We start from the raw sequence: 18,793 nt of genomic DNA on the forward strand, positions 1-18,793 counted from the left end.
GTGAAGTATGTTGTGGGAAAGATTGAAGCCCACCGTGAATTGGCTAATTGCACCTTATCAGTGCGGCTTCAGAACTGGTAAATTACCTCTTCGTCGAATTTAAAGCTTCGAAAGTATGAAAAGCAGCTGCCTATGCATATGGTACTATGTCTGAATTTGATTTCCCCGCAAAACTTACTTACTTAGTAAGTAGCTCAGTCGGAATTGGAAAGCACCTCTTCGAGCTGCTCGAAAGGAGGTTTCATACATTGCGATTTCTTTAATTTGATGCTGGAGAAAATTATACTAGCTGCAGAACTTGACCACTCTGGTCCGGCCTGAACGCCCACGCCATAAGTTCTGCCTATTCCAAACTGGAAAAAGAAACGGAAATGATGGTTTTGATGGTGAATGAGAAAAAACGAAGTACCTGCTGTCATCGATCAAAGAGTTAGCGCATTTGCGCCTTGGCAACTACGCAAATAGTAAAAGACTTCGTGGATTTGGGTACCAGCATTAACACAAACAACAACATCCAAATTCAGCGAAGAATCACTGTTGCCAATAAATGCTATTTCGGACTAGTTAGTCAACTGAAAAGTAAAGACCTCTCTCGGCGAACGAAAATCATGCTCTACAAGTAAATACAGAAGCATGGACCATGAAAACATCAGACAAAGCGGCTCTGGCAGTGTTCGATAGAAAAGTTCTTTGAAAGATTTACGAACCTTTACGCGTTGGCGATGGCGAGTACCGAATAAGATTTAATGATGAGCTGTACAAGCTTTATGCAGACATCAACATAGTACAGCAAATTAAAACGCAGTGGCTATGCTGGCTAGGCCATGTTATGCGAATGAAAGCTGACTCTCTCTCCGGCTAAGAAAGTATGGTTACGACCTTATTTACAGAACGTCTGAGATATGTCCATGTTAACAAAACTTTAGTTACGACCTTTGATAGGTCGCTGTGGTATGATGGTAGCGTGCTCCGCCTACCACACCGAAGATCCTGGGTTCACGCCCTAGGCAAAGCAATATCAAAACTTTAGAGACAAGGTTTTTCAATTAGAAAAAAAAATTTCTAAGCGGGGTCGCCCCTCGGCAGTGTTTGGCATATACAACGAGTTTATTTCTGCCATGAACAGCTCTCAGTGAAAACTCATCTGCCTTGCAGAAGCCTTTCGGAGTCGGCATAAAACAAGTAGGTCTCATCCCGCCAATTTGTAGGAAAAATTAAAAGGAGCACGATGCAAATTGGAAGAGAACATCGGCCTAAAATGTTTTCGGAGGTTATCGCGCATTACGTTTATTTATTTACATAAGTAAGATAGGGAAATGCTCGTCAAACCTAATAACGTTAACGTGCAGAAATTATAATTAGTTTATATTGTCACGGATATTAGCATCACTAAATTATCCCATCACTAAGGCGATGCTAAGGCCATGCCAAACAGTATTTACGTTAATAATTAAATCAAGTATACACATATATAAGGCAGCCCAGAGAGATGTCACACACAGATGCATTTACTTATATGCCTATGTGCGCGCGGGAGACTGTAAACTACAAACATTCACATCAATAATTCAATATTTATGTATCTACATAAACGAATAAATAATTGCGTCTACACATATGTACGTATACGAGCAGCGGAGCGGCAATGCACAAACACATGCATATATCTTATCTGAGTTGTCACAAGAGAGAGCAATAATTTGTGCACGTAGTTGTGGCTGGCGATTTTGTAGCCGAAACAACTAGTAAGTTCTGGAAATCGAAGAGCCTAGAAGTATGCAGCGTAAACTATAAAAGCGGGGCAAGCAAGTAAGATGTAATTCAGTTTGATTTGAGATTTGGATTAAGCGATATCTAGCGAGCTATAGCAGTATTATTTTGAATAGTAGAGTTTCATTTGAGCTGTCAATCAGTTTGGTTATTAAGTAAGCTGTTCGTTGCAAAGTACAAGTGTTATTGTGAAGTACTTGAATAAAGGCCATTTTGCATTATTACATATTGGAGTTATTTATTCAACAGTTTAGCGATACGAACTTAGCGGAGGATTGCAAATAAGAGGATTTGCAAGTAAATTCGTTACAATATTTATATATGTACATGCTTTGTTCATTTTAAAAATGTATTAACTCTACTTACGACCTAACTAGTAGGAAAAACCCCACAAAATTCTAGTCAATGAACTAGAATGTTTGCTGATTTAGCCAATCCAATCGAGTTCTATTTCTTACTTCAGGAAATAAGTCCAATATAATTTATTTATAAATAATAAAAAAAAAAGTTGACTTACTTTATGCAATTATCCACAGATTTATCCATTGCCTGCAAGTCTTTTCCAGCTCTTTCCAAAATATTTTTTATAAATGATATGTCCGCTTGATTTCCACATGTAGAGCAGCTAGTTAAAATACAAAAAAAAAAAAAAAACAAAAAACAATTCAATAAATTTTTACATCTTATGTACAAACATTCATAGCCCCTGTGTGGATATCAGTAACAAGTGTTAAAAATATCTGGTGCAGAAATAAACCTAAAGTATCCCATAAGTACTAGTTCGGTAGTAAGTAGATTGTATCTAGTTAAAAAATTGGAACATACATAGACACTTATGAAGGGGTTTCTATGGGGAAATACTTTGTATCGCGTAGCTGATGTTAGACCGATCCAGGGATATTCTTTTAAAGATAGACCGAAGGCTGGCAATGCAGAAAGGTACCCGCTAAAGTATTTCTAATTCGCGCCTGAATTAGAAATATCTTAAAAATTTAGAACATCGGTCTGATTCGAATCCAACGAAGTGGTACAAACAAAAGAAATATAACTTCAAGTAAATTTTTACACCAATTCGGAAACTATCGAAAAAGTACCAATAAACCAACTAGTTCTAAAGTACATAGTTCGGAATTACAGAAAACGTAGCCCAGCGGGGACGATTTCCACAGCCTAGGACATCGCCATGTTAAATTCGCTAGTTAAAGCATGTACAGGAGGTAGAGGTCGCACTACTAGGAGTTCGGAATGCACTAGAAGCGCACCAGTTTTGAACTAGAGATTTTTCCAACAGGGACGTTGCCAAATCTATCCAGTAATTCTCATTGGGGTTATTTATTATTTATAAACTTTTATTTTGAACTAGCAATTACTGGCTACTTCGTATCATTGTGGGTAAGACAAGTGTGATAACGTCAAAATTAAAAATAGAATGGATCACCTGATTTTTTATTTACTATCGCTGTCTCATTCTGTATCTCTTTCTATCACCCGCGCCGCCATATGGAACACCCTGTCAAAACGCTGCCAAAACGTTAAAAGCAGCCATATTGAACATCCTGTCAGGCATTTGACGTATAAGATATCAAACTTGTTTTATCCATAATGCTTCGTATGCGTGGACACACTGCTTCTTAACGAATGGCTGGTTGGTAAAAAGTGGCACTGAAACTTCCCACTTCGTTTAAATCTTTTCCTGGTTACTCGTATAAATCTGTTTGAATAGAAATCCTAGCCGATAATTTTTCAAGTTCAACTGATGGACCTTGCGACTTTGATCAGCAATCAACGGGTTATTAGTTTTTTCAGCATCTATAGTAAAAAATTCTAAGTCAGAGTTGTTACGTCGTTGATTGCAGGCCTAGAGGATTGCAATACTTATTCGTTAGTCCGCAATAATGAATAAAAATATGTTGTCTTTTTTTCTTTTTTGCATTTATTACTTTTTTATTCCATGGATTGCATTCCTCGGACTGCAATACTCGCAGGAATGCACTCCACAATCCTTAACATTCCTTTGTATCGCTTAAGCTTCACTTAGGTGTGCCATGTTTAATGATGGAATTGTTTTTATAAAAAAGTTACTAAAATTTCATTCATATATGTTTGTTTGTAGTAAAAAATACATTAAAGCATAGTTTTCTTTTTATTGCAATTTCAGTAAATCTTTTGCATTCCTAAGCTGGCAAAAATTCTATAATACGAACAACTGCAGTGGAATGATATTTTCTTTATTACTTCTCAATATTATTATTCCACATTAGGAAATCAAAAATGAATAATTACTTCGGACTAACAAAAGTGAATAATGACTAAAAGAATGCATTGATTATTCTAAAAAAGGAATAAAAGCTGCAGTCCAAAAGTGCATGGAGTGCATGGATTGCATTCCAGGGTGATTGCATTCCTTAACTACTCTACCCTAAAGTGTTATTTTCAGTTTCTGATGCATTTCTTGTAAAAGATAGATCCTTTTTATACAATAAATACTGTCCATATGAAAATATGAAAAGTACGCATATTCTCCAAAAAGGATCAGCTAGGATTACCATTCAAACAGATTTATAACCAGGCAAGGTACAAAAGCAAGTGACACTGCCATTTTCTAGCAACCGTTTGTTAATATACCTTTAACAAGATTCCAGAATTCTAAATGGACTTCTTAGTTCCTATAAATATCTTGATCCCCGTCCCATCTATAAAACTTTTTTATCCTAATTATTACAACCAAAGTTCCGTTCAATGTTTCAGGTTTCTCGGCTATAGGGAAAGCAAAGTTTCCAAGTTCGGACGATATTTTGAATTTTCACGATCCCTGGACCACCCAGCAAAAATTTGTTTCCTTAGGTTGCACTGTCATGGGGTTACGAAATATGTTCTTAGTTTCCAGAATCTAACTCCACGTGAAGTTACTCAAATAGCGGTCGCAAAATTCCACATGTTGAAAATAGACTTTCTAAATATCTCGATCAGAAAACTCTTTTATCTTAAATATTTGAACCTAATGGAGCCCAAGGTTTCCTTTAAAGTATCAAGTCTCTGGGTTATCGGGAGCGGCTTTTTAAGAAACTTTATTTCAGAGTTCCATACTGCTCCTTATATTACATTTACATTGCACCAAATGCGTTATTTTGGGCGAAAAGTTCCAAATGCGACGCGTTACTTCATACAAAGCGCATTTCTGAAATTACTGATTTGATCACTGTCGCTTTCTATTCATGAATTAGAGATTTACGCCGATCACTTTATCGGCGGCGGTGGCGTGGGCGGCGCGCCGGCGTACACCGGTGTTCTTACTTTAAAAAGCTTGATTTTTCTATTTAAAAAAATAATATTTAGGAAAGGTTTTGTTTGTATGTATTAAGGGAAATCCACGTTTTGGCCATTTCGGAAAGATCGAGGGTTTTGCTTCAAAATCTGGCAGATCGTTCAAACATTTTCAGGACTAGGTCTTTGCGGAGGGGTTGTGCCTCGTTCACTTACTTCGAGGCTTCGAACCTAACCCCGGTCTTTGGAATTAGTATTGCTACGTCTGCTGAAAAGAAATAGAGATAAATAAAATGGTCACACCTTTGTCTGTATATCTTGTGCAAAGCGTAGTTTCACCTGGGGTTAACTCCTAATAATCGTCGCAAACAAAATTTCTTTAAACCATTTGTGGCTTCTTGGCGGTCACGCACAAAGGCGATTTACGGTTGCTATTAATGGTCTATTAATACTCATGACTCTCGTGACATAGGACGCCTTCTTTTTTCTGCTGTTTTTAAGAGCTACAATTCCCGATGTGTGAACAATAGCAATCACGACCACCAGTCGCCTCCACGCCTCCTGACCCTCACACGTTATGCCAGCACAGAAGCTATAGGACTGCGACTTCGAACTCATATCTTCGTCGACGTGACTTTCCTAGTAGCTCTAGGTGTAGCTTCGAAGACATTCTAACGGATGTCTTTGTCGCGCTACACCAGAGAAACACCTTGAAACGTTAGGGAGTGATTATTCGACCAAGGATGCCGCCTTCGAAATCATAAGCAGTCTAAGTGGATGTCATTGCGTAACTCACGGGTAAAAATCTTATAATCCTCGGCGCATCTACATAATTAAAATTTTACAAGGACCCTCGATACAATTTTTAAAATGTAGAGCAAAGTTTGCAGATGTTTGTATTCACAACATTGATTTCAATAGTCTTCGTTAAATCAAAACGATATTTTATAATGAAAGTCGACCGATTTTTAGTTGAAAGATGTTAACTGCTGTTTTCCGGCTTTATGATATAATTCATATATATGATATCATTATGGATGACCGCGTAGCTTGAGTTTTCAGACTAGTTCGACTGTTCACTACGTTAGGGTAGTAGCACACACGGTCATTAGTTCGACTGTCTTGGAAAAGCTTTTGCTTCACCACTTTGAGTGTTCTTGCGAAGTACAAAGCCTCACCTGGTAAATATTGTGCCTAAGTATTCACATTTGTAAAAAGAGCCGTAACCTGTAGGTGATATTTAAACTTGATTGATAGACTATAATCAATGTGATTCACTCCAAGGGACTAGTTTGGATAGGGCCGCCAACTTTAGGAAATGTCAAACCGGGAGACTTGGGTGTTGAAGGATGAAGTGTGAAAATCAAAATTAACATTTCAGGCGCTTTTGTATAGTTTCGCAAATAAAAAACAGATGTTTGAATGTAAGCCCAAGTGATTTTTCAAACCCTTCTCATACGTACATATATCCTCAACTTAAGTATGAGGTAAGAAACATTTCAAAGGAGTGTTTATGCCCTCAGAACCTACTAAAGGATTTTGCTTCACTGATTTCGCTTATTCTTTCAGCCAACAGCAAATTAATTTTTTTTTTAAAAATCGGCACCTTTTTTGGGTAATTTACTTTTTTTAACGACTTGAGTACAATTTAAAAACATGTTCGCCTGGGGTCATTTTATTTGAATTCATTGTTCATTATTAATTTTTTTGCAAAAGTATGCAAAGTGAGCATATAAATTTATTGTATAACTTTTCTTTTAGTGTTTTGTTTTAATAACTTGTTGAATTGGGTGATGCAAAGTCCGTGTTAAGCTGACACCGAAAACGCCTGTTTTTTTAATTAATTTTTGAACAGTTAGAAAGAGTTAAATTTCGCAATTAGTTGCTTATAACTGGCAGTGAGGCGCATCTGTTGATACCACTTTCGACCATATCCGATCAATTTTCGATATGAACAATAAATGGCCTAGACAGTCTTAAACGAGTAGAAAATATAGTAACGCGTCGGATGCCGCCGCCGCGCCGCGCCGATATTTTTGATATTCGTCGGCTGCGTGCGAAAAACGACAAAAATCGGCGGCGGCGATTGTCGGCGGCGTATATCTCTATCATGTATGTATTATGTGTTCCAAATATGAGCCAAATCGGACCACATATACGACTTTTTGAAATATTTCGATCCGTGCGCCACCTATCGGAGTTTTTATCTTATTATTGCATTGTCATCGTGTTCTGAACTAAATTCCAAGTTTCAAGCTTGTAGCTTGTCGGGAAGTTCCTTAAATTTTAATTACAAAATTCGTTCACAATGGCCGGCCACTACACAGAGTCAAGCTAAATAAAACCGTTTAAAAAAGACTTCTTTAGAAGATAAACTTCGGAGGATTTTTTGGAATAGGCATTTTTTCCTCAAATTATTATACGAATTTTAATATTACAATGAAGAAAATGTCCTTTCATATTAGATTGGTTTTTCTTTTCTTCCCCCTCGCTCCCCCAGTGGATCCGCCACTGGCCAATATTATCTACAACAGTATCGAGTGCCCAGAAAAGTATGCCACATTCCACAAAAAGAATAGCCACCTAAGTCCTGACAGTTCTCTGACATTAATTAAGAATTAAATATTTGGATTTATTATTTAAGTCAGATGTATGAAAAAAATATTTAAGAAATTATTTTTCCTAAAATTTCAATAATAATTATTTCATGAGACAGTTCGTTCAAAGTATCGAATTTAAAGCTCAAAAATGTGTTCAGTTTATTACAGGACATTTGAGCGTTCGAAAAGCGATTTATATCTTGTATACTCAGTTTTTAGTAATGGTCATCACAATATGATAAAGAAAATGTTAATGAAAAAAATTTAATTAAACTTAAGTACAATACCTCCAATGTGTATTCCATTCCTTTAGGCTTGACGGCAGGATAACTCCCTCACAGTCATTTTCGGTACATTTGAATGCATCATAATTGGTACCAAATTCAGTTACGTCTAAGCATCTTGGACATGTGCACTTGAACAATTTCGTATGCATCAGATGTTGTTGACGTTCTGCAGTACCCCAAACGGCATCAGAGTAACAGATACTCAAGTGAGTATTTTTCTTAATTGCTTTTGGAGCCCATAACACCAAGTTCCCTTCCCGCGTGAAACTCTTAGCAAGATTTGGAATGCATGAATGCTCCAAAAACGATGCGTTACTAAATACGGATACATGCGGTGGATCCGTGACTGGAACTTCATGGCCATTTATTTGTAGAATGCCAATTGTTTTCATTATTAAATCTTCGTCAAATTCTGTGGTTTTAAAAAATCTGAAAAAATCCGTACAATATTACATACCTACATATATTCTGAGGTCATATCGCACGTTGTATTGTTAACAGAAGTAATCAAAAATTCTAAACGCAAACGAAGTTTTCTTTTTTTGCATACATCTTAGTATATAAAAAACACGTGTCACAACATTTTCGGCCGCGATGGACTCCTAAACTACTGAACCGATTTTGAATTTGTTTTGCACCCCGTGTGTAGTTTGATCTATCTTGAGACATAGGATAGGTTATATCTCAGTTTAGATGTTGTGACTTCACTATATTACTTTATTGTTGATTATTATTTCATTGGTTTACAATTTATAATAATATTAATACAATAAATAAGAGAATTGTAGCGGAATTAAATATGCTATCGTGTTGGAGGCAAAAACGAAGTGACGTCGAAAATAGGCGTCAGATTGCGAAAGACGGGTAAAGTCAAACGTCAATGAAAAATTGTATTGCCAGATGTATTGTAGTTTCACGTTACGATATATCATCTCCTCCGCAGTTATTTTTGAGTTCCTTTGCGTTGCCTGATACGGCCTGATCGGCGTATTGGCACTTCATCTGAACTAGACTGTTCTTTAGTTACGGAGACAAACCTTTCATTCTCTTTTCGGGATTTAATTTGATTTTTGTGTCTCCTCCGTACGCCTTGTCCCCGGGATCCAAGGTGAACCCCACGCGAATTTCTTCACCCAAACCAAGTCTGATGTATCAAATACTGCTGATGAACTACACTCTCTAATATTATTATCTGGGGACGGATGAAGTAGCGTTAGCAATCCTCTTGGTTGTCGCCCATGTAAAAGCTGAGCTGGCGATTCACTGGTGGTTGGATTTGACGAAGCTCTAAAAGTGGTTAAGAACGTTATAAGGCCATGAGTTTTGTTTCTACCATCAGCTATAGCTTACTTAAGACTTTGCTTAAAAGTTCGCACAAATCTCTTGACTTCACCATTTGATGCTGGATGAAATGGAGCAGTGGTGAGGTGCTTAATTCCATGGTGTTTGCAAAATTCATTAAATGTTGAGGAAGTGAACTGTCGCCCATTATGCGAGACGATTGTTTCTGGAAACCCTTCGAGTGCGAAAATTGAGTTTAAAGCTTCTATAGTTGCATTGGTTGTTATGCTTTGCATCCTTACAACAAACGTGAATTTAGAGTATACGTCTACACACAATAGCCACATCGAGTCTAAGAAGGGCACAGCAAAGTCTAAATGGATTCGCTACCAGGGTCGATCTGCAGTAGGCCACGAAGAGAATTGTCGTGCTAGAGAAGCACTATTTTCCTGACAAGGTTTGCAACTGGATACGCGCTGTACAATATCTGAATCTAAATGAGGCCACCAACAGTGTCTACGAGCCATCTGCTTCATGCGGGTAACACCCCAATGTCCCTCATACAGCAGGTCTAAAACAGCAGCCCTGACATATTCTGTTACTACGACGCGACTGTAATTTGTTTGCAAACGATAATCCCCATTTCGATGCTCAGAGAAAATCGGCGTGTCAAATATGGCTACAAAGCCACATCGGCTTTTGAGAGCTTTTCCGGCCATCCCTCTACTATAAATTTGCCTACTCTTTTAAGGATTATATCGCGATGAGTTAGCTTGCGGAGGTGTGAAGCATTTAGCGGAAATTCCTCTAGTTGTTGCTGAATTCCCAATTGAAAACATAGATTTTCTTTATCAAAGGCTATATCGGGACCTTTAGGTGAGCCTGATAGCGCATCTGCATTGCTATGTTTATCAGTGGCTCTGTATTGAATTTTATAACTGTATGCCATAAGAATAAGGGCCCACCTTTGAAGTCGTTGAATCATTAGAACCGGTAGCTGTTTATCCGGGCTGAATATTGTTACCAATGGCTTGTGATCCGTTAGCAGCGTAAATGATCGGCCATAAAGGTACTGGTGAAACTTTTTAACCCCAAAAATAATCGAAAGCGCCTCTTTCTCAGTTTGGCTGTAATGCTGGCTTTTCTGAGCCGTCAGGGAGACGGTGAGACAAGACGGCGCCAATGCCATGTGATGATGCGTCTGTCGCAAGGACAATAGGTAATTTGTCATCAAAATGAGAAAGTAATGGAGCAGTTGATAATTGTCTCTTCAACTCCACGTATGCTTCCTCTTGCTCTTTTCCCCACTTAAATATTGCATTTATGCGGCACAGTTTATTAAGTGGCGCTGCTAGTTGTGCAAAATTTTTAATAAACTTGTAATAATTAATCTTACCTAAAAATGCCTGCAACTCTTTAATATTGCTTGGGCGTGGCAACTCTTTATTGCTACAATTTTTGAGCTGGTGGGGCTTATTCCATTAGAATAAATAACGAATCCGAAGTATTCTACATCACTTTGCATTAAACTGCATTTGGTTTGCTTACACGTAAATCCGTTTTCTCCAGGCGTTTTAATACTTGCTCCATATTTAAATTAAGATCCTCGAGCGATCTTCCTCCTATTATTTTGTCATCTAGTTAGTTAACGCACATGGGAATATTTACAATTACTTGCTCTAGAAGCCGCTGAAATATGGCTGGCGCGCTAGCTATACCAAAAGGCAGTTGGTTGGTACTCGCAGAGACCGGCTGGTGTGTTGACTACCGTAAGTTTCTTCGAAGCGTCGTCCATTTCTATTTGAAGGTATGCGTCAGGCAAGTCTATTTTGGCAAAGAATTGACTTCCACGCAATGATTGGAATAATTCCTCAATACGTGGAATTGGGTACTGGTCGATATCTAGTTGTGCATTCAAAGCTTTGAAGTCACCGCAAATTCGTATGCATCCATTTGCTTTAGGTACTACTACAATGGGTGCTGCCCAGCTACTAAAATTGATTGGCTTCCAGATACCCTTATCTACTAAATGCTGTGCTTCGGTTTTGAAAAGCTCCAGCTGCGAAAATGGCAAGGGGCGTGCGGCGTGCTTTAAAATATCTAGGTACAGCATTTGACTTTAGCTGTAGTTGCGTAGCGATTCCGTGAAAATGGTTGGGAACTTTTTAACAAATTCGTCAGAAGAATTTAAAGTTAGGGCTCTAACGTGTGTTTGGCAAGTGCACAACCCTAGCTCCTCTATAAGGTCCGTACCTAAGATCTCTTCGTTTTCCTCTATATTTGTGACAATAATCTGAACCATTCTTTCAAATTTTCCCCGTTGAAGCATAACATTGATAGTCCCTAGAACTTTTACGTGCCCACCACTGTATGTAGTGAGGTAACTTTGATTACATGGCAACAATTGAGGACTATGTAGTTTCTTTTAGCCCTGTTTCCCGATAACAGAACAGGTTGCTCCGGAGTCGAGCTGAAATTGTAAAGGTGTGCCACTCACTTTTAATTCAACCATAAATTTACGATTAACTATGTTTACTGCATTGCCAAGGGGGTTGACTTGATTAATTGCTAAAACATCGTTTTGACTTTTCTTCGACTTTTGTATACTTTGTTGCCGACCGCTTCGCTGCTTGGGTATGGCATTTACCTTCGATCCAGTTTTGCAGACAGGCGCTATATGACCAAAGCGCTTACATTTACGGCATTGCGCGTTCCTAAGTTTCCATTTTTCTCGTGTTTGATGTGTTCCACATCCAGAGCAAGACTGAAATTCCTGACTGTTATGAGTTTGTGTTTGCGTTTGCGATGGTTTTAATTGGAAGACTTCGTTTTTTGTTTCATTTTCAGCCGATACCTGCTTCTTGACGGTTTCCGCTGCTTCAAATGCTTCGGCTATCAACATAATATCTTCAAGTGTTGGCTCCAACTTTTGGAGCGCTGACGTTCTCACTTGTTCATGAGGTGTATTTAAAACAATTATGTCTCTGATGAGCTCGCCTACAAATTCTTCATTGCATTCTTTATTGCGGCATACGTGTCTACAATTACGAGCCATTCCGCGCAATTCAGCTAGCCACTCTGAATATTTTTGATTAGTTTTCTTTTTTAGCTTAAATAATTCATACCGAGATGCAAGCACATGCACTTTTTCTTTAAAATGTGAGGTTAGTTTTCCTATAAGCTCGTCATACAATTTCGACTGCACATCTATGCTGCCGAATAATTTAACCAACAGTTCAAAGGTTTCGCCGCCAATCCACGAAAGAAAAAATGCCTTTTTTTGATCAACGTCGACGACTTTATATGCCGTGAAGTGTTGAGTCAGCTGCGCAACATATGACTCCCACTGCTGCTTCTTGCGATTAAATGGTGCAAATGCTGGTATGGCGATATGAGTGTTATCTGCTATCGACGGCTTAGTGGAACCTGGCGCGTCCGCTGTTGCTGCGGCTTTATATTCCATATTTTGGAACTCTTTCCTTTGAATATCAAGCTGTGACTCCATCCAAGATCGTTGTGCTCCTAGCACATCTATGAAAAACGTTTTCTGCTGTTCCAGCAATTCCTTTATGTCTTCGGCCATTGTGATTTTTTCTCGTCGCCAGATGTTGTGACTTCACTATATTACTTTATTGTTGATTATTTTATTGGTTTACAATTTATAATAATATTAATATAATAAATAAAAGAATTGTAGCGGAATTAAATATGCTATCGTGTTGGAGGCAAAAACCAAGTTACGTCGAAAATAGGCGGCAGATTGCGAAACACGGGTAAAGTCAAACATCAATGAAAAATTGTATTGCCAGATGTATTGTAGTTTCACGTTACGATATATCAGTCGCAATATTATTTTAATGCAAATTTTTTTATTTGTTTATACGTAGTAATAAAATGTTACGTATACGCAGTGACACTCATATTTTCAGGTGGTGCGGCTATACTTCCGTGTAATTGCTTGGTGTTTAATTAAACAACCTGCTTATCAATAAAAAATATTATAGCGAATGATATCAAGTATAGCACATCACCAGGCCCGCCGAGAGGGCGGGCGAGGAGGTGTTTTCTGAGGGGGCCCGCGATTTAGAGTTACTATGACATTTTTTTTAATTCAGGAGAGTCTTTAGTTGTGTAGATTGTAATTTTCATATCCCTGTGTGACTAGGGTTTCGAGATATAGGCCAAAACGTGGGCCAGTGAATGCCTAGACAGTGTTTATACAATATGGATATCAAATGAAAGCTGTTGATGAGTGCTTTAGTACAGAGTAATATATTATCCAGAGACGGACTGGGACTGGGATTAGGACTAGTACTGGGACTGAGACTCGGAGTGTGACTGGAACTGAGACTCGGAGTGGGACTGGGACTGGGACTGGAATAAAATACATACCACCCTCTAGGACAGGCGATAAGGGATGCAGAAGAATGAGAAGAAATTGAGAGAAGAGAAAAGAGAGAAGGAGATTGAGAAAGACATATAATGAGACAAAGATGGAGATAGATGAAGCGAAAAAGACGGAGGGCGGAGTGAATAAAAGGATAAGGAAAAAGTGAAGAGGGGGAGGGGGCAGAGTCAGACGGAAAAAGCTTATTAAAATGTATGCAGATAGGCCAAATTTAGGCCAGGACAACGTCTGCCGGGTCTTCTAGTTTTCACTATAAAAATAAGATTCAAAGACAACTTTGGCAGTCGTTTTTGTCCCTTTAAGTGTTCTATATAACATAATCTCACTAACCGAATCTTTTGTGGTATCATAAAATCTCGAAATATTAAAGTTTTATTTTCATCTGCTTACAATAAAACGTGCGATATTGTCGTGTACGTTCCATGACCGAACCATATTTTTCATATTACAATTGCCACGAAATGCTAAAGTCTACTTGTTCTTTTAGATCTATTAATTTTTTCTTACTTTTATAAAGTTTCACATTTGAGCAGTTCTAAACTAAAGCGCAATAAGTGAAATTTTTTGAGATATGAATGTGACTTGGCTTCACTTTCTAAAATCTATGTAATAATCTTAATGAGAAGTAAAAAACAGAAAAATTAGCCATTCTGAAACATTTTAAAAAGTACGTTTCATAACAATCATAAATAAAAGTTCCATATATTTTGTTTTAGTAAATTCGATGTACTAATGCCAAAATCGTACTGCGCCGGAAGTTGATGTATCAAATCAAATAAAAATAGTTTATAATCAGCTGTCCCGTGCTGCCATCTTGTGTAGTTCCGCCATGTTACCCGCTTTCCATTTTTTTTTCGGTAACGTTTTACAAGACAGTGCACTAGACTCGGTCAAAAAAAAAAGTTGCTAATGTCCGCCCCTAAATTTGGAGATTATGTTGAGAGGGTTTCGGAAAAAATTTTTTAAAATTTTTTTTTTGATCCTTCGAAATACAGCCGAAACGGTTTTTTCGCTGTAACTTGGTTATTTGACGTCCGATCTTTAAAATTCATATGTCATTATTTTGGTCTTGAGAAGCTTCAGCTGAAAAGTCAGACTCTGACTTCTGAATACAGTCAGACTCTGACTTTTGACTTTTACCTCGTGTAACAGGTGTTATACTAAATTTCTCAAAAAAAGAATCCACCCCTTCTAATAAGGGAAAAGAGCGGACCACGCCCACATTTTTACTTTTTCAATTTGCTGAACGCGTTAACAAAAAAATAAAATAAAATTTCGAAATGTAGAATTTCGAATTTCGTAAGCCGATATCTATTTTTTGTAGGCTAAGTTCGAAAAATGGAGATAGTACTTTGTTTACTTGAGCCTCAATCTCTACGAAAAAGTGGATTTTGTCCAATACCCAGAAAAAAAATTGATTTTGTCGCATAGTGTTATTATTATAAATACTAAACAACAGGTTTGACTCACTTATTTACTTTGACTTTCTCTATTCATGATATTTGCCATATCTTTATTAACTTTTCAATGCAAAGCATGTAAATTTGTCTCCAAAAATATCATGAGTTTCAGGTCTAAGTATAATAAGAATCAGGTAAAATAACAGTTGCAATAAATATTGTTATTCTTTGTTTATTATTTTAGTAATATGGTTTCAAAGCAACATTTTCTTGAATTTTTAAGTACTTTCGTTTGGTAAGGAAAAAAACATATATTAGGGGGGGGGGGGGGGGGGGGTAAAATTTTGTTAGCTGACCTAATCATGTGAAAACGACTTCATAGCTTAAAAGGACACTAAACGGAAATATGAAGCTTCTCAAGGCCAAAATAATGACATATCAATTTTAAAAATCGGACGTCAAATAACCAAGTTACAATGAAAAAACCGTTTCGGCTGTATTTCGAAGGATCAAAAAAAAATTTTAAAAAAATTTTTCCGAAATCCTCTCAACATAATCTTCAAATTTAGGGGCGGACATTAGCAACATTTTTTTTTTTGTATGGGGGCCAACCCAGTCTACAGTGCACCATCCCACTCAGCATTTGGGTGATTCAATTTTGAATTTCCCTACATCAATACAATTTTATTACTCTTTCTGACTAAATAATGAATTATCATACAATTGAACAAAGGAAATAATCAAATATGAATACATTTGATGATGAAAAACTAAAAAGCATTTTTCGATCACTTTTTGGAATCATTTTTGAAGTCCTTTGATGACTAAATTTTAATATTTCATAAAAACCAACAAAAAAATAATCAAATATGCTTACCTTAGATGATCAAAAACTGAATACAGTTTTTCATTCACATTTTGGAATCATATTTGAATCAAATGTGTTTACATTAGGTAATCAAAAATTTATAATAATTTTTCATTCAGCTTTCTGAATCTTCTATGAATATATTTGTTGACTGAATAATGAATTTTATACTTATTGAAATTTTACTTTTCATTAAAAATTTTATTTTTTTCACATACACATATTTTTTCAATCATGAAGCTAAGAAAAAATATATAAAAATTTTATTATTTATACAAAAAGTATTCTTCAAGACAAAAATAATGTAATGCTGCTCGTGAACGAAGATTTCTCCAACCTTTTCTCCCCTTCAGCTTCCCAGAAAATACATAATGATTGGACAATACATAGGTTGTGAGCTATTTGAACCCCAGGTAAGTGAAACTATCTTGACATACCTGGATACGGCTTCAACATCCCGTATCGTATCCGTATTTTAAGATGCAGACGATAATGCTGATGTTGGATGTTGTAGTCGCAGGTGTACATATATCAGTCAAGTTTGTTTGCGAGTTAGCTGTGGTTCGAATAGCTCACTTTCGCGTGCTTTCTTCCCCTGATGAAATAAGATTATTTTGTAGTATCCTATTTGGAAAGATGATTCAAAAATCTCAACCAAAACGATTGAAATACATATGTTAACGAATACTATCACAAAATGACTGTGAAAAGCAGTCAAATATTACTCTAAATCTATTAAAGTTCAATTTTAAAATGATATCTAATATGAATAAAAAGCGTTTCGAAATAGGAATCATAAATGATTATTCAACAATAATCACATTTAAGGTACATTTTTCTCCCGACGATACGTTAATTTTCGAACAGAAAATGCTTTTAAATTTGAACGTTTTTAATCATCTTGGCGTAGGATATTTGAATATTTTTTGATCAAAATTTTCAAAAAAATGCTGACTGGGATCTAATTTAACGCCCCTATGCATTAGTATGTGTGTGTACAACAAATCTGACAGAATACACCAAACACATGAAAACTTGAACCGATTGTTTGCTTATATCTTTTGACAGAAATAAAATGTTTAATATTCGCTTTCGGATTCTAAAAACCGATGCCGAAAGGCGTCTTTTGATATCACCTTCGATATTTTTAATTAAACGGTTTTATTTAGGTTGACTTGACAGGCTGGACAGCACTACTAGCTTGAAACTTGGAATATAGTTGAGAACCTGATGACAATGCAATAATAAGAAAAAAATCGCCGCTAGGTGGCGCAAGGATCGAGATATTCACAAAAATCGTATTTGGTGTCCGATTTGGCTCATATTTGGAACACATAATTCATACATGAATAGAAAGCGACCTATTATGTCCGATTTGGCTCATATTTGGAACAAATATTACATACAGTTCGGTAGAAGTGACATCAAAATATTTTGGAGTTGGAGGAAGGACAAGCATACGTGGCGCATATTTGAGTAAAGTCTTTGGAATGATTATGTATTGAGGACTTAGATTGTAACAAATTGTCAGGAAAGAATCCTTGCTATAATGAGTCACTAAATAAAATAAATAGAATGAGAAATAATAGGCAATTAAGTACAGACTAAAAACTTCAAAGTAAAATAATAAAAAAACAAAAATTTATGTTAAACGGTTTTATTGAAAACAATACTAAAAGCTACAAAATAATTAGGTAGGTCCTATGTACTAGTCATCATACTCCTCATCAATCTAGGACGTTGATCAGACAATTAAATAAAAACCAAAGATGTAAAACTATAGAGAATCGCCAACGACGGACAGCATTAGAAACTCTCAAACTGACGGTAGAGACGTAAATTTAAAGAGAACCGTCAACAGAACGATTGCTGTCCGTTGTTGATTATTCTCTATAAGTTTACATCTCTAACGTAAAGTAGCAATTTTTATGAAGATTTATAATTGCTTGGGTTCAAACAAACTTTGACCAGATAGAAAATCTGGTCACGGGGGAAAATATACGAACATCCACTGAAATTTTAATGGAACACCTTTCCGCCGGTGAGGGTTGCATAACAGTACCAATCTCCACCAGGAAACCTCAATTTATGTCCTTTTCGTACCTATTTTCATCTTACTGGTGCGCTGTCTCACACTGTGTAATTAGGCCAATGAGAGGAGCTTGATGGATTGGCCCTGCATTATCAGTGTCGATTTCGTGTTTCATGTTTTGGAGAATTTCTTTGCCTTTTTCGGATGTGTCCATTTGGTTTTGTCAATGCCAATACTTTCCAAAAGTCATTTCCCAGTCTAATGCCTCTGATATTGCTGGTATTTGTCGACTCACCTCCACTAGGGCTGTGTAACTCTGTGCGGTGTGAGGTTATAGAGTTGATACCGGGGGCGAAGTTACTAGCGCTGACACACTATTTCGTGAATCCGTGGCATATTATGGCACCAGTAACACCATGCTGGCACAAACTCTTTCTGAGATAGCAGCACATCTGCTCAAAGCTTAAAAAAGCGTGCGCCATCTATTTACTGCTTTTTTTGGTACCCAAGCTGAATTACTTGCACTCAGTGGCGCCAATAACATCAAACCACGAATCTGGCACACGTATATTGTTGGACTTAATAGCGCAAGTAGCGCCACCAGGTTACTACACCGGCTTTGACGTTGATGTAAAAGATGAGCCAATACCCAGGCCTATCCTCTACCAGGAAACCATTATCATAGCCGAAGTTGAATGGCACATCCTTGTCCTTTAATCGCATAATCCTTCTTTGTATGTTCATCTTGAAGAAGCCCCTCCCAACATGACTTCATCAACAATCACTGCCTCAACGAATTTGTGTAGAACAGTGACCTTCGCAATTACGACTTCACATGTCACATCTCCCTGGACTTTGTTGTACTGACCAGTTACCGTACGCA

The 18,793-nt window shown here is 37.1% G+C and overlaps 1 protein-coding gene across 2 annotated transcripts in view; it reads right to left on the reverse strand.

The window, feature by feature from the left end:
- Nucleotides 1-18,793, reverse strand: part of SmydA-1 (SET and MYND domain containing, arthropod-specific, member 1) — a 91,314-nt gene that overhangs the window by 19,817 nt on the left and 52,704 nt on the right. For both annotated transcript variants that reach the window (XM_067777755.1, XM_067777754.1), the window contains exons 4-5: nt 7,922-8,350; nt 2,288-2,395 (exon numbers count right to left, since the gene is read on the reverse strand). In XM_067777755.1, the coding sequence (XP_067633856.1) occupies nt 2,288-2,395; nt 7,922-8,350 (537 nt within the window). The remainder of the gene's footprint in view (nt 1-2,287; nt 2,396-7,921; nt 8,351-18,793) is intronic.

Source organism: Eurosta solidaginis, chromosome 3, assembly GCF_040869045.1.
Source record: "Eurosta solidaginis isolate ZX-2024a chromosome 3, ASM4086904v1, whole genome shotgun sequence".
Lineage (NCBI taxonomy): Eukaryota > Metazoa > Arthropoda > Insecta > Diptera > Tephritidae > Eurosta > Eurosta solidaginis.